Here is a 17324-nt window from a genome sequence, read left to right as displayed (position 1 = left end):
CAGCATGACTGTCGAACACTTGAGCTAAATTGCTCCTTATATTATGGCGCTCAATTCAAACTGTATGTATGTCTAAATACTGGTAATCTCTATGAACACCAAATCCATATAGTTCTATTTCTAACCACCAAAAATGGACTCTTGGCCTGTTTTTAACTAGTAGTAGTCTAAAGCAAAATGGAATCCTTTGGCTAGTTTCAAACGAGTAAGAATCCAACACACATTTTAACAGTTTCAATATAAGTTGGAAATCGAAAGTGTCTCTGCTAAAGATAGATTTTTCTTGAGAGTCCAGTGTTTGAGCCCAATTCCATCCCAGTAGGTAGTAGTGGTGAATGAAAGAGTCCTAAAAACACTCTCGACAATACAAATTCGGGTTTTCTCATCACGGGTGGACACACAATCTAGCTAATAAACCAGTCTTTCATCAAATCACCAGTATTTTATCTCATAGTTAAAATGTAGGAACGTCTTTGGTGTAATAATGGGAGGGGAGAGAAATCTGCAAGTGTAATGTGGGTTTTGCTGAGGGAAAGAAATGCAAAGTCTTCCACGCACAAGGAGAAAAGGCCAGATGAAATCATAAGCCAGGTGGAGATAACTTCTTTTCATTGGGCTGCCTCAAATCCGTTGTTGTATAAGCCCCTCAAAGAAAAGCATGGATGAGGAACTGATTACAGTTTGTACCGTAGCTAGCTATTTCTATATACATATATATCCAATCCCTATGCAACAACTCACTAGTTCCCAAGAAGAGATACATAAATGGCTAGCTAGCTAGCTAGGAACCACAAATCAGGAGAACTCGCCACTTGCATGCATCATTCACTCTTTAGTAGACAAAATTTTTCACATGTCAGACTCAATTTTTCATTTTTATTTCATAAAATGCTCCATTATTTGTGGTGCAGAAATAAAGGTTGTCCTCCATTTTTCTATTTTTAGTTATTAGGAGATACGTAGTGTTTGGGCTCAAGAATGTGTCTTGAGACCTACGTAATCGGTCTGGATTATGAGACCAAAGTGGTCAGTCCATGTAGATGGTCCGTCTAAGTGAGTAGCAAACTTGAGACTCACGTAATCGGTGTCTAGGGTTTGTGTCTTGTAAAACAAGTCTGGTCTTATATAAGTTAGGCGTGATGAATGAAAAGAGGGAAAAGGAGATTACCAAAAACTTGACATGGCATCAAGAGCCAGTTGAGAATCCTAAAAGAAAACGATGGGTGATGAAGTAGAATCATCAACCAAAGGAAAAAACATAGAATGTGATATGCAGAAGAAGAATCCAGTTTACCATCTAGGGTCGAGTGATGGTCCAGGCATCATCATCACGCCGATTGTCTTGAAGGGAACTAACTAAGATGAACGGGCTAGAGCCATAAGAAGATCATTAATAGCTAAAAGGAAGTTTGGTTTTGTTGATGGAACAATCACAAAACCTGAAGATCGTGACCAGTTGGAAGAGTGGATTGTTGTCCAGTCAATGCTTGTTTCATGGATTAGCAACACGTTAGAATCATCAATTAGATCGAGTTTGGGAGACTATGATAATGCAAACTTGCTGTGGATACAGTTGAAGAGAAGATTTTGTGTTGTAAGCGAAACCAGAATCTGTCAGCTGAAGGATTCGTTGAGTGAGTGCAAACAAAAGAAAGCAGAAGGTGTAGCTGAGTACTTTGGGAGATTAAACAAGATATGGGATGAGATGGTCACATACATGAAGGTACCTCAGTGCAAGTGTGGTAATTTCACTTGTAATATCGCAACACAGGTCAGTATGTTGAGAGAACAAGATTTTCTGCATTATTTTTTAATTGGATTAGACTCTGTGTATAGTTCCTTGCGTGAACAACTGTTGGCTAGAGACACGTTGCCATCAACAGATGTAGCATACCAGACAATGGTGAATTCAGAGCGTCTGCGTATAGGAGAAGTAGTTATGTCAACAGATGTACATGACAATGTAATGGCATTCAGGGTACAATCTGATCAACATCATCTCAACAATACATATGATCCTAACAAGTATTGCAAGCACTGTGGAGAGACGGACACTCAGAGGACGGGTGTTTTCAGCGTATTGGATACCCAGAATGGTGGGGAGACAGACCTAGAGGCGGAAGAGGATCTGGTCGAGGAGGTAGATCCAGTGGTAGGGGCGTGGTGGCACTAACTTTACCAGTGGCAGAGGTGGTAGAGGATAGGGAACTGGCAATCAAGTTCGTGCGCACAACCTTAATATATCAGATGCAAGGAAGTCAGGTGGAGCGTACTCATCAGAAGGGTCAGGTTTGACCGGAGTAACAGCAACACATCTTCAACAGGTGCTTGAGTTTTTAAACTCAAGAAACTCCACGCCAGCTCCAAGGTAAGAAGAATAAAACTGTTTGGATTGTAGACACGGGAGCTACAAACCATGTCACATATAAAAGAGATGACATGATAGAGATGAAAGATATTAAGGCATGCACTATTGGACTTCCAGATGGGAAGTATGCACTTTCTGAGAAAATAGGAACCGTTATTCTTCCTGGGGGTTTGAGACTAGAGAATGTGCTTTATGTGTCTCAGATAACTTGTAACTTAATTTCAGTTACACAGCTTATTGATGAGATGAGATGTATTATCCAATGTACTAACAGTTCATGTCTTATACAGGACCGGTTGACGAGGAGGATGATTGGAGTGGCTAAGAGACAAGGTGGACTATATATTTTCTGTGGTGTGCCTCAAGTTGAAGTTATGGTTGTGAGTGAAGACACATATAAGCTGTGGCATCGATGTATGGGACACCCTTCAGAGAAAGTTTTGCAAAAGTTACAAGGAGTGAGTAGGTTAATAAAGAAGAATAATGATGCTTGTGATGTTTTTCCACGAGCAAAACATCATAGGAGTAGTTTTGCTAGCTGTCTCAGTAAATCCAGTTGTATTTTTGAGTTGGTTCATATAGATTTATGGGGTCCATATAAGACTCAGTCATCGTGTGGAGCACAATATTTTTTGACAATAGTAGATGATTTTTCAAGAGGTGTGTGGATTTATTTACTTAGAAACAAAACTGACGTTGAACAGACATTTCTTAACTTCATTGCTCTTGTGAAACGTCAGTTTAGTAAAGAAATCAAAATTGTTAGAAGTGATTATGGAACTGAGTTTAATGTATTGCGTGGATACTTTCGAACTAATGGAATGGTGTTTGAGACATCCTATGTCGGTACACCACAACAGAATGGAAGAGTTGAGAGAAAACATCAACATATAATGAATGTGGCAAGAGCTTTGAGATTTCAAGCCAATTTTCAAATAAGGTTTTGGGGGGAATGTGCGTTAACGGCTGCGTATTTAATTAATCGTACGCCTACACCTATCTAAATAATACAACTCCATATGAAATTTTGTTTGGAAAACAGCCTCCATATCATCAGTTGAAGGTGTTTGGATGCTTGTGCTATGTACATGATCAAAGCAGTAAAGGTGATAAGTTCGCGAGTAGAGGAAGAAGGTGTGTCTTTCTTGGATATCCGTTTGGTAAAAAGGCATGGCAAGTATATGATTTAGACACGAGATAATTTCGGGTGTCAAGAGATGTAAAGTTTTATGAACATCAGTTTCCGTATAAGATTGATATGCATGGTGTATCAAATAAGACGGCTCAGTCGAATCCAGGTTCAACTGAGGAGATTTTATCGAGGTCTGATACTTCATCTGAGACCGATCTGACTGGTACTTCTGATGAGACGGATCAGTCCAGTCCTGCTGCGTGTTGGAGGGATGATGAAGACAAGGAAGAAGAAGTATTAGCACCTCACAGCGATGCGATGGATTTACCTGTTGCTTCAACTGAGACTTACGGTGCTGGTGATTCATCTGAGACCGAAGGTGCTGGTGACTCAACTGAGACCGAAGGTGCTGGTGATTTAGTACACGGTGATAGTCCGATACAACATGAAGAAAACGTTGCTCATAGCAATGATGTAACAGTTGAAGGTGAGATGGGTAAAGGAAAGCGTTAGAAGATTCCTTCTAGTAGACTAAAAGGATTTGTGAAGGACACCATACGAGAAAATAGTCCACCTCATCCTCATTCCACACAATCATCATCCTCAGGTACGCCTTATCCTTTGACATATTATGTTAGTTGTGATAAATTTTCTGTTGTGCATAGGAAATATCTTGCAGCTATCACAGCTGGGTCTGAACCGCGCAACTTCAAAGAATCTATGAAGCATCCAGGGTGGCGGAAAGCAATGGAAGAAGAAATCCGAGCATTGGAAGAACAAGGTACATGGGAATTGCAAGAATTGCCATCGGGCAAGAAATCCCTAGGGAGTAAATGGATCTACACAGAAAAGTATGATGAAAATGGGAAGTTGGTACGACTAAAAACAAGATTGGTTATCTTTGGAAATCATCAAGTTGAAGGATTGGATTACAAAGAGACATTTGCACCAGTAGCAAAAATGACATCGGTACGTACTTTTCTAGCCGTTGCAGCAGTTAAACATTGGGAAGTACATCAGATGGATGTGCATAATGCATTTCTTCATGGAGACTTGGAAGAAGAGGTGTATATGAAGATACCACCTGGATTTGCCAAAGGTAATCCTAATATGGTGTGTAAAATGAAGAAATCATTATATGGTTTAAAGCAGGCTCCTCGTTGTTGGTTTTCCAAAATATCAACAGCCTTGAAGAAATACGGTTTTCGGCAGGTATACTCAGACTACTCTCTTTTTACCATGACCAAGGGAGAAATGCAGCTTAATGTTTTGGTGTATGTAGATGATTTGATTGTTGCAGGGAATAATCTAGTGGAGATTAATAAATTTAAATCATACTTGGGACAATGTTTCAAGATGAAAGATTTGGGAAAATTGAAATATTTTCTGGGCTTGGAGATAGCTCGCAGTAAACAAGGTTTTTATATATGCCAGCAGAAATATGCATTGGATATTATCATGGAAACAGGTTTATTGGGAGCAAAACCTGCAGAGTTTCCAATGGAAACTAATCATCGACTTGCTTTGGCGAAGGGAGATTTGTTCAATGATGTGGAGAAGTATAGAAGACTGATTGGTAGACTGATTTATTTGTCAGTGACCAGACCCGATCTTACTTACTCAGTGCATACGCTGTCACAGTTTATGCAACAACCAAGAATAGAGCATTGGGACGCAGCACTTCGTGAGGTTAGATATTTGAAGAAGAATCCTGGGCAAGGTATTTTGTTGCGTTCTGATAGTACTCTAAGTTTACATGGGTGGTGTGACTCAGATTGGGCAAGTTTCCCTTTGATTAGACGTTCATTAACAAGATGGTTTGTTCTCCTTGGGAATTCACCGGTGTCTTGGAAGACAAAGAAGCAACAAACTGTTTCTCGGAGTTCCGCTGAAGCAGAATACAGGTCCATGGCGGCAGCTACATGTGAGTTGAAGTGGTTGAAATAATTACTTGGTGATTTGGGGGTTCGTCATACGCATGGAATGAAGCTCCTTTGTGATAGTCAGTCAGCATTATACATTGCTCAGAATCCAGTTTTTCATGAACGAACCAAACATATAGAGGTGGACTGTCATGTTGTCAGGGATACTATAATAAAGAAGATTATATCACCTTCTTACACTCCTACGGCGGTGCAATTGGCAGATATCTTCACCAAATCCTTAGGGAAAGCACAATTTCAAGGTCTTTTGTCCAAGATGGGCATTTGTGACCTGCATGCTCCGTCTTGAGGGGGTATTAGGAGATATGTAGTGTTTGGGCTCAAGACTGTGTCTTGAGACCTACGTAATCGGTCTGGATTCTGAGACCAAAGTGGTCAGTCCATGTAGATGGTCCGTCTAAGTGAGTAGCAAACTTGAGACTCACGTAATCGGTGTCTAGGGTTTGTGTCTTGTAAAACAAATCTGGTCTTATATAAGTTACGCCGTGATGAATGAAAAGAGGGAAAAGGAGATTACCAAAAACTTGACACTAGTACTACAACAAACTATGTGAGTCTACAGAACAACCCGTGAACCCTAATAAAAATAATAGAATGTTGCCAATAGACATTCACGGGCATCATTCTTGTGGTTGATCACTACCAAGTGATGCATGTGCATGCACATAGCATACTACTTCCTTAGTTCCTTGCATCCATACTCTATATAAATGCACACACCCCCAAAGAGAATTACAACACAAAGTAGAGTGAAAGATCAGCTAGAGATTCAGAAAGAGAGCAGTGAGCTTTACAGAGAGAGCAGAGAGAATAGAAGAAGAAGAAGATGGTGATGAAAGTTACAATGAAGTTGGCTATGGTAATGATCATGGTTGTCGTACTTGGAAACCAAGTTGTGAGTTCAATGGGTATGAGCCTTTGCAATCTGACTCAAGATGATTTAATCACTTGCAAACCTGCAGTTACGAAGGTAGACCCACCGATCGATCCAACAGCGGAGTGTTGCACCGCTCTTAAGAAAGCCGATTTCGCTTGTCTTTGTTCTTATAAAAACAGCATGATGTTGCCTTCTTTCGGAATTGATCCAGACCGTGCTCTGCAACTTCCTGACAAGTGCAAAATTCCTACCACTACTAAATGCACCAAGAAGTAATGCACTAATCGATTCGGTTAATGCAATTTTCGGGGATGATCTGTTTATATTAATGTAATAACGTCGTGTGGTACTACTAATCTAAGTACTAGTAGTCTTAATTATGTTCGATTTAGTATCACGTAAGTCATATGTGTTGTGTTTTGCTTGCTTGTTAAGATCTCGTTATTTTGCTAATGATCTAGATATGTTTTCCACTTCCTGCTTCATTTCAGAAAAATAAATTATGTTATGATCTATCGTACGTGTTTGATTGTTCTTATGTTCAGCTCCTTGCTTTCAGTGATGTGTAATAAAATAACAAACTTGTTTCTCTTGTCCACGATTGTTTTGGAAAAATTGGTTCAGGATCCAGAAAACATCGCGCACACAATTTAAAATTTAACAAATCCAAAAAAGTATCTATATTGTTTGCAACTCAAAAGACTTACTAGCCTGGATACTTCCAAGTTACTACGTTGGACTGGGCTACGAAGGTCCATTAGGCTTTAAGCAAAAATGCCCACACCGTAGTCCCATTTCCGCTGAACTATGATTTTGGGCATCCTGAAATCTTTCTAGGCATATTGAATAAAGACAAAAAAGATTGTGAAATAGCAAATTCAGATAACCCCTTAACCCAAAAAATTTTAGTGACAAATTTGCCCTTTACGTATTAGTGTTAGTAATATTGATTAGTGATTAAATATTTTGTTTAGTGATTAAGATAATTTTCTGAATTATAAAGGTTGTTTAGATGAAAAATTTTGGGGAAAAAAAATCAAAGTTTTTATTGAGAAGGAGAGAAAGAGAAGGAGAAAGTGAGAAAATTTTAATTGTTGATTCAATGGAGGATGAGGAGGGTCATATATCATCTAAAAAACCTAGGAAAATACACATCAACTACACCAATGATTCCCAAATGGATGATTTCTTAGATTATGAGAATGATTTTACACCCACTCAAACTCAAGCTCAAACTCAAGCTCAAACTCAAGATGATGATTTTTATGAGCCAAATCCTGATGATGAAGACATTGATGAGGAACCCAATGCTTTTGATACACAGGTACACTTCTATTCTATGCTTAATCTCACTTCTATAGCTCTTAATTATCAAAAGTTAGGTTTTTTGGATCATGGTTCGGCGAAACAGGTTGAGATTCGGCTCACATCTATGAGCCGAATCTACCAATTGATGAACGGTTCGGCTTATATGAAAGTTTCATAGTAAGCCGAACAACATCCTGAATAGCCCGGAAAAAAAACAATTACTGGTTCGGCTTATATTTCGCAAATAATATGAGCCGAACATCAATTTGTTATTTTTTGGGTTAAAATATTGTTATTGGTTCGGCACTTATTGAGAATATCTTATAAGCCGAAACCTCTTAATGTTCATAGTTCGGCATATAATATGATTATCGTATGAGCCGAACATAATTTTTTAATTTTTGGGTTGAAATATTTTTATTGGTTCAGCACATATTGAGAACATCGTATAAGCCGAAACCTTTAAATGTTCAGGGTTCGACACATAATATGATTATCGTATGAGCCGAATATTTCTATTATTTTTCCTTTTAAGTATTTGAACCTTGTGATATTCTTTGTAGATCGTACCCATGGAAGATCAACCTGATCCAGTAGACATAATTCACGAGGATACCAAGGATCACTTCCAAAATGATTTGGTATGTAAGAACCTTTTGTTTACCTTAATGTTGTCGGAATATTCCAAAGTTTTGGAATGAACCTTTTTAATTACTTGTTTTGGAATGAACGCAGAGATGGAAAACTAAACCCGAAGTTCTGGGTTGGCTTGAGGAGATGAAGATAAATTGTGTACTAGTTAAAGGACAACAAAGCCGATGGGATCGGTTTTGAAATGATTTGTGAGCGTAGTGGAACCGGCGCTAGCAAGGTTAAAAAGGGTACTGTATACGTTGGGAAGACCGGGAGAAAGAATAGGACGAAGACGAAGAAAATAAATTGCCCTTTCAAGATCATTTTCAACCTCAAGAATAAGTCCTTGAACAAAGAAGATCAATATTGGATAATGAATAAAAATATGGATTGTCGTCATAACCACCCACGTCCAAAAGACCTGCATGGACATGCGAAAGTAGCGCGACTCAAACCCGATGAGATGCTAGAAGTGGATAAAATGACACGAGCACGTTTTCCACCGTCTAGGATTCTTAGCAAATTGATGGCGGACAACAAGAATAATAAGTCGACTATGCAAACTATCTACAATGCAAGACAAAATATTAGAAGACTCAATTTGCAAGGTAGGACGGTGATGCAACAAGTAATGTGGTTAGGGGTGAAGAATAACTACGCTTGCCAAAAGAAGTTGGATGAGTTCGGTCAAGTCACACACCTTTTCCTTGCCCACCCGGAATGCGTCCAATTGGCTCTATGCTTCCCACAAGTTATTATATTGGATTGCACGTACAAGACTAATAAATATGAGATGACGTTGATGAACATTGTGGGGCATATTTCGACACAAGCACCGTTCACCGTGGCTTTTTGTTTCTTGAAAAACGAGAAGAAAGAGAGTTATGTTTGGGCATTAGAAAAATTGAAGTTAATCTTCCGGGAGGGTGCCCTTCCTAAAGTGTTCGTTTCCGATCAATATTCATCGTTGATGTATGGTATTAAGAAGGTATTTCCGGATGCATTCAGTTTTCTTTATACATTTCACATATGGTGCAATGTGAGAAAAAAATACCAATCGAAAATTCAACCACTTAAGTTGAAGGAATTAGAGAATATTGCTAAAATCCAACCGGAGGAGACACGAGTAAAGAAAGAGAAGGAATTCTTGAAAAAATATGAACATAATGAGATGTTGTGGGCTTCTTTCCAAGGAGATTGGGAAGATTTGGTATGGTCAATCACCGAGGATGTCTACGAAGAAAATTTTAAAATGCTTATTAAGCATTGGAAGACCGGCTACCCCGATGTCATTACTTACTTGGTTAAAGATGTGTTGGAACCTAATAAAGAAAGGTTCGTGTTTTGTTTCACAAATCGGCACAAACACTTCGACAACCAAGCCACAAGTATGGTAGAGTCGGCTCATTATCGGTTAAAGAATAACCTTTTTGGATGTGTTGACACTTTTGTCACGGTTTTTGATGCAATTGATGAATATTTCAAAAGTGATGTTGTGAAAATTAAAGCCGCCTTCGAGCATAACCTTATGTTCAGAAACAAGAATTATGGTAGTAAATGACTACGAGAATTAACTTATAGAGTCTCACATCTATGCATCGACTTGTTGATAGAAGAAGTGGATTTGATTAAGACATTAGGCGCCAACTTGGAGGAAGAGTGTGTTTGTAAAATGAAGACATCTATGGGACTTCCATGCCACCACGACCTACTTCGGTACAAGTATGGTATCATACCATTTGAGGATATTGATCATTTTTGGAAACAATTAAGCTTCGATCCTCTCCCAACCGAAGACAACGAAGATGATCTAGAGATATGGGACAGACAAATGGAAAAAAGTTGGCGGAGATGTATAGGAATATGGGCCGAGGTCAAAAGAAATTCCTATGGGACAACATGATGCCGGTCATGTATCCTTTCACCCAAGAAAATATTTTGGAGCCGGAAAAGAGTGAACCGAAAGGTAGGAAGAGTAAGAAAATGAATAATTTTCAAACTAGACAAGCCAACAAGGAACTATTGGGTAATAAGAGGGATCCATCCGTCGTTGACTACCATGATGCAAGGATTGAAAAGGAAAAAATGGAAATTGAGAATTTGATGAAGGAGGAAGAAGTCAAAGTTCCAAAAAAACGAGGTCGTCCAAGTATTCAAAAATCCGAAACAAGTAACAAAGAGGTAAATAATAATGATTGTTCGGCACAAGAAAAGGATAGTAAAGTGGATGTCAAGAGGAAGGCTAAGATGTATCCTTCACAAACTAAGATAAGGGAGAAAAGGACCGTACATGAAATTGGTAGGATGAGAGGACCTAGAAGAGATAAGTCCGGTAAGTATTTGGGGCCTATCAATTTTATACACGATAACTACTTGGAAGATCTATCGCCAATAATTCATGAGCATATTGTAGCAATGGACGACGTGCAAGGTGATGGAAATTGTGGATATCATGTCACGGCGGAACAACTTGGTCCTTTTAAGGAAGAGAACAAACCTGTGCCCCCTGAAAATGAAGTTAACTATATTTGGCAACGAATGTTACAAACCCTATGTAAAAACAAAGATTTCTATAAGACAATGATGAGAACAGGTGCAAGAGGAGATGCAGGGGTGGCATCGGAGTACATTGCATTCGAATGTCGTTTGCATGGGGATTTTATCATTACCGAAGAACATTGGATTCAATGCCCATTTGTGGGTTTTTAATAGCGGAGACATTCGATTGCGTCGTACATTATTTCTCATGGACGGGTAGTAGCTTTACTTACTCGCCTCCAACAAAACCTTGCAATGAAGGTGTAAAGGATAGAAGACTTGTTCTTGGATTTGTTCAAAATTGTCATTTTATCGGCCTCAAACTTAGACCCGCTTTCCCATTACCACCCTCGATGAGTGCAGCCTTTTGGCCTAGATTTGAAAATAATTTTGTGATGGATTGGTGTACAAATTATGCGATGGAAATGGATCTTTGTATATCTTTGAATGTGCAGGCTCCAAGTGGACAAGTAATTACGTTTTCAAGTGATGAGGATGAAGATGATAAGCAAGAGGTCAGTGAAGATGATGAGAATGAGGTCAGTGAAGAGGATGAGAAAGAGGTCAGCGAAGAGGATGAGATTCGTTTAGGATCTCCATAAAAATGTTTCATGGATTTATCCGCGTATTTTGTATCTTTTGATTTTCGTGTATGATGAGGATGATATTTTGACTAGAATTGCAATTACATGTACCCGTCAAAACGAAATACTTGAATGATTTACTTTTTGGTTATGGAACGTGTTTTTTTCTAGAAACTGGAACCATGAACACGGGAGATGGTTCGGCTTGTAACTTTAGTTCAAGGAAAGCCGAACCCGACAGAGTGATGAAAATCCAGAGTTTTTCTGTCAGGTTCGGCTTAGAGTATTATTTTGATGAAAGCCGAACCTGACAAAAAAAAACCAGAGTTTTTTTTGTCAGGTTCGGCTTATAATATTATTTCACTGCAAGCCGAGCCTGGCAAAAAAAAAACCCTGAGTTACTCGGCTAGGTTCGGTTTATATTATATTTTTTAAGAAAGCCGAACAATAGATTTCAACATTCGGGGCATAACTGGAATTACAGGATAAGCCGAACCTTTCATGATTCATGAACACAAAAAATATTATATCATTCCAAATAGACTTTTCAAATTCATAGAAAATGTGGATTACACACCCGTTACATAATAGCCTTACAATAAATTTCTAATCGAATTCTTCTAATATCCTAAACGGGTAATGAGAAACCTTCTAAGAATGTAGTAGTGATCTTTGTATTCGAAATTATTTCCTTTCCATCTTCTCCATTCCTCTAGAGCTCGATCTTCAATCTCAGAGTTTGTTTCACCCTTGAGACGATATAGACTCACAATCCGAACTAAAGCTATAAAGTCTTTCACCGTTTCTTTAATAGTTCCAATTCGGCAAAACAAGGCCGCACTATCCCGGTTGTGATGATTACCTGTTTCGGTGCTGAAGGCTTCATGAATTCTAACCAAGTAGTACATACTCATCAATCCCTTCACTCGTCGTTCTTCACCCTTCTTTGGATAGTATGCTACGTAATTAGTGCAAAGAGACAAATCTTCTTCTAAAGTAAACTCATGAGTTGGGGGTACCATTTTTTTTTAGTATATTCTCTGAAGATTATGAAAAACCATGTATGCTTCTAAAGTAAACAGAGTTCATTCCAGAAATGAACTCCATATAGAAAGCTAAAAAAACAGAGTTCATTCCAGAAATGAACTCCATATAGAAACCTAAAAAAACAGAGTTCATTCCAGAAATGAACTTCATATAAAAACAGAGTTCATTTATGGAATGAATTGCAACATCATCATTTTCATCATCTTTGTCGTCTTCAACAACAGCAACAACATCTTCGTCTTCAAAAACACCACCGTCTTCATCATCAGCGGCAGCAGCAGTAGCAGATCTTTATCTTCTTCATCATCTTCATCAACAACAGAGACAAAAAACATTCAAAAATAAAGATTAAACACCATCGTCTTCATCGTCAACAGCAGCAACAGATCTTCATCATCATCAATAGCAGAGACAAAAACATTTAAAAATCAAGATCGTAATCAACAACAACAGAAATCATTTCTTAAATCAAGATCGTAATCAAGAAAAACATCAGCAGAATGAACATCAACAACAGTTCATTTATTCTTCTCGTCTTCATCATTTAATTGCAGCGGCAGAAAAAAAAAACCCTAGAAAAATCGTATTCAACAGTACCAACATCATCGTATTCATCGTCTACAACTACCGATCTACGTATCTAAATCACAGACGTAGATTTTCACCTTCAATCACCATTGTTACAGCAACAAGAAGAAAAGAGAAGAAAAAAAATGGAGACGTCATTATTAGTAGGAAGAAAAAGAAGAAGAAAGAAAAAAAAGAGAGAGATTAGATCCGGAAAAAAAAAAGATGAAAGAGAAAGTAAATCTGAAAATGATTTCTTCTCTCTTACTTTTTGACTATATATAGTTCCAATTCGGCAAAACAAGGCCGCACTATCCCGGTTGTGAGGATTACCCGTTTCGGTGCTGAAGGCTTCATGAATTCTAACCAAGTAGTACATACTCATCAATCCCTTCACTCGTCGTTCCTCACCCTTCTTTGGATAGTATGCTACGTAATTAGTGCAAAGAGACAAATCTTCTTCTAAAGTAAACTCATGAGTTGGGGGTACCATTTTTTTTTAGTATATTCTCTGAAGATTATGAAAAACCATGTATGCTTCTAAAGTAAACAGAGTTCATTCCAGAAATGAACTCCATATAGAAAGCTAAAAAAACAGAGTTCATTCCAGAAATGAACTCCATATAGAAACCTAAAAAAACAGAGTTCATTCCAGAAATGAACTTCATATAAAAACAGAGTTCATTTATGGAATGAATTGCAACATCATCATTTTCATCATCTTTGTCGTCTTCAACAGCAGCAACAACATCTTCGTCTTCAAAAACACCACCGTCTTCATCATCAACGGCAGCAGCAGTAGCAGATCTTTATCTTCTTCTTCATCATCATCAACAGCAGAGACAAAAAACATTCAAAAATAAAGATTAAACACCATCATCTTCATCATCAACATCAGCAACAGATCTTCATCTTCTTCTTCATCATCATCAGTAGCAGAGACAAAAACATTCAAAAATCAAGATCGTAATCAACAACAACAGAAATCATTTCTTAAATCAAGATCAAGAACAACATCAGCAGAATGAACATCAACAACAGTTCATTTATTCTTCTGGTCTTCATCATTTAATTGCAGCGGCAGAAAAAAGAAGAAAAAAAACCCTAGAAAAATCATATTCAACAGTACCAACACCATCGTATTCATCGTCTACAACTACCGATCTACGTATCTAAATCACAGACGTAGATTTTCACCTTCAATCACTATTGTTACATCAACAGGAAGAAAAGAGAAGAAAAAAAAATGGAGACGTCATTATTAGTAGGAAGAAAAAGAAGAAGAAAGAAAAAAAGAGAGAGATTAGATCCGGAAAAAAAAAAAAAGATGAGAGAAAGTAAATCTGAAAATGATTTCTTCTCTCTTACTTTTTGACTATATATAGTTCCAATTCGGCAAAACAAGGCCGCACTATCCCGGTTGTGAGGATTACCCGTTTCGGTGCTGAAGGCTTCATGAATTCTAACCAAGTAATACATACTCATCAATCCCTTCACTCGTCGTTCTTCATCCTTCTTTGGATAGTATGCTACGTAATTAGTGCAAAGAGACAAATCTTCTTCTAAAGTAAACTCATGAGTTGGGGGTACCATTTTTTTTTAGTATATTCTCTGAAGATTATGAAAAACCATGTATGCTTATATATAATATAGGTTACAACGGCTATATATTTCAAAAAAGAGTTGTTCATAGATTTTTGTGCAAAAATAGACAATGTTCGGCTCATAAGAAGGTTTGAACATAAGCCGAATCCTTTTATGTAACGGCTAGAATTTCAAATTTTGAAACTTCTTACAGATTCGGATTATACGAGTTTGAAGATCTAAGCCAAACCCTCCACTAATTTACAGGATACACCGAACCAGAGTTAAAACATGAAATTCAAGGTGTCCATAACACAATCCCAGCACCATTAAAAACAAAGTTCAGCACCTAAAACCAAAGGTGTTTTCAACACCATAAAAGTGTACTTCAAACTTAAGAAAACATTAAAAGGAACTTAGAAACATAAAAGGGAATTTAACCACGACCCCTCTTCTTAGTTGCACGACCATCTCTTCTTCCACCTTGGTCTTCATCTTCCGACGCATCATTACTGGGTTGACTGGTAGCACCATCTTGGCTTGTACCTTGACCAACTTGTCGAGACCTCTTAGTGGTAGGATTTTGTGCGGGTTTCTCGGGTCCTTCTCCTTTGTTGATGATTGCATCCCACGTTTTTTAGAGGTATTTTTGTGCTTCCACGGTCATTGGTGTTTTGCAACCAAGTTTGGCCTTCATTTTTTTCAATATCTCCCTACCCGCGGCAACCTATTTTTTCATTTGTCAACAACTTATGACCGTGAGGTTGAAGACTTTTTTTACCATAACTAATATATGAAAATAGTATAAAGTGAAGTCATTCTTACCATTATCTTGAAAGCGTTGATTACATCTTCGGAAGTAGACTTGTTGGTGATCTTGATTGCCTTCGCCTTCCCCTTATCAAATACCTTTTGACTTTTCTTATTGATAATGAAGGGATGAGAAATTTGGTTATACCAATCCATATATCCCGGATCCTTTTCACATGGATCATCAAGTAAATGTGCTAAGTTGGACGCATCTAATGTGTGATCTTCTAAGTTGTTCCAAAACTCAAGGGTGGGATCAGGATCATACTTTGGTTCCCAAGATGAAGTGGTGCTTTTAGTTCCAGTACCACTCTTTGGTAACAACCTGAATTTCTCATCAAACAAAGGAACCTTTTGCACGCATCCTAATTGACGGAGTACTCGCCGAGGATCGTATATAACATAACCACCGGGATACCATAATGGCCCATGATACATACCTACCGGCATATCGTCATCTTCAACAACTTCATCTTCTTCATCTTACTTCTCATATGGTTGAAAAGTGACATCATCAACACCCAGTAGGTCTAACGTCTCTCTCAAACTTTCCACCAAGTTTTTTTTGTTCCTTTTCTTCGATTCCTCGTACTCGTACCGTGCTGCAGTTGGCTCTGTATCAACATAATCGACATCCTTCTCAAATACTTTGGCCAAGTTCAAAATTTGGAAATGGTCATATATCCACACCTACATCCAAAGAACAACATTCAAAAATCAAAGGAATTGAAGTGATAGAAACAATTTTTACTTGGAAACATCAAAGTAAGAATAAAGTTTGCAAACTCAGAGAACTGTTCGGCTTATATGGATCAAGTATTACAAGCTGAACCAAATAAATAACAAGTTCGGCTTATACGATTTTATGGTTATAAGCCGAACCATACTCTGAACTCCCAAAAGTTACCTGGAGCAAAGTGAAGTTCCCTCCGATGTTTGTACTTGTCAACCTAGACGTGGTGGCAAGTTGTTCCATCAGGTAAGCGAGCGTAGCCGTTCCCCAAGCATACTTGTTACAAGTTTCAAGATTCTTTACCAATTGGAGATAATTAACATTTACCTTGTTTCCGGTTGTGTCGGGAAAGATGTCTCTACCAAGAGTATAAAGCAAGTAGGCAGTTCCGGCTTGCTTCACTTTGATGGGATCCATTACTCTATGCTTTGTGTTCTCAAACTCCTTTTTCAAGTTAGTCAGCTTGATCTTCTTATTCTTCTTATTTCTGCCATTGGGAGTGCATACGGAATTGACATATTTAACGGATCGACAAAACTCCAATTCAGTTTTGTTTGAATCCCAACCAAGACTTTCCTCGAACAAATTGTAGATCTCATCCCAATTCATGTCATAAAAATCAGCATCCACACTTCTACCCCTTGCTTTAAGGACTGTAATATTTCTAGCCTCATCAGGAGCGATTGCCATCTCTCCAAAAGCGCTTGGTAAAGGCAGAGGTCGACACACTATCATATTCCTTATGTCCATAATTGATAGCAGGCCATAAAGCACTGGCTTGTACGTAAGCAATCACCTCAGGAACCTCTTCAGAAAGTTTCCATTCCGCTTCCCTCTGGTGTCTCAATACTTGTACTGCACGGTTGTGATCAGGAGTCTCATAAATTCACTTCGCCCAAGATTCGGCATAACCAATCAACACATTTCCTCCATCTTCCGGAAGACCATAAGGCAAACCATCTGATCGAGGTGTAATTACGTCATCTTCATCAGGAATGTGTAAACCAGTGATCCGTCGATCAACATCGTCCTTCTCTTTCTCGGGTTTTTCCACCTTCTTACCTTTCTTGTATTTCTTGGGTTTTTCTTGGGGTTGTGTTTCTTGATGAACTTCTTGATTATCATCTCCAGCTATTCCTTTTAGTTCTTCATCTTCAGCTATTCCTTCTTCTTGTATTTCAACTCTTACTTGTTAAGCTT

At 38.2% G+C, this 17324-nt stretch overlaps 1 protein-coding gene across 1 annotated transcript; it reads left to right on the top strand.

Annotated features, from left to right (window-relative positions):
• The first annotated feature begins 6198 nt into the window (after positions 1-6198).
• Positions 6199-6754, top strand: LOC113278301 (putative lipid-transfer protein DIR1). The gene has a single exon (XM_026527181.1). The coding sequence runs from the start codon at positions 6270-6272 to the stop codon at positions 6594-6596; it is 327 nt and encodes a 108-aa protein (XP_026382966.1). The 5' UTR covers positions 6199-6269; the 3' UTR covers positions 6597-6754.
• The last annotated feature ends 10570 nt before the right edge of the window (positions 6755-17324 follow it).

This window comes from Papaver somniferum, chromosome 5, assembly GCF_003573695.1.
Source record: "Papaver somniferum cultivar HN1 chromosome 5, ASM357369v1, whole genome shotgun sequence".
NCBI classification, from domain to species: Eukaryota; Viridiplantae; Streptophyta; class Magnoliopsida; order Ranunculales; family Papaveraceae; genus Papaver; species Papaver somniferum.
This window is presented reverse-complemented; position numbering and strand designations above follow the sequence as displayed.

Bases quoted from the DNA above. Each gene is read 5' to 3' on its own strand.
- LOC113278301 (XM_026527181.1), top strand. From the start codon at position 6,270: ATGGTGATGAAAGTTACAATGAAGTTGGCTATGGTAATGATCATGGTT.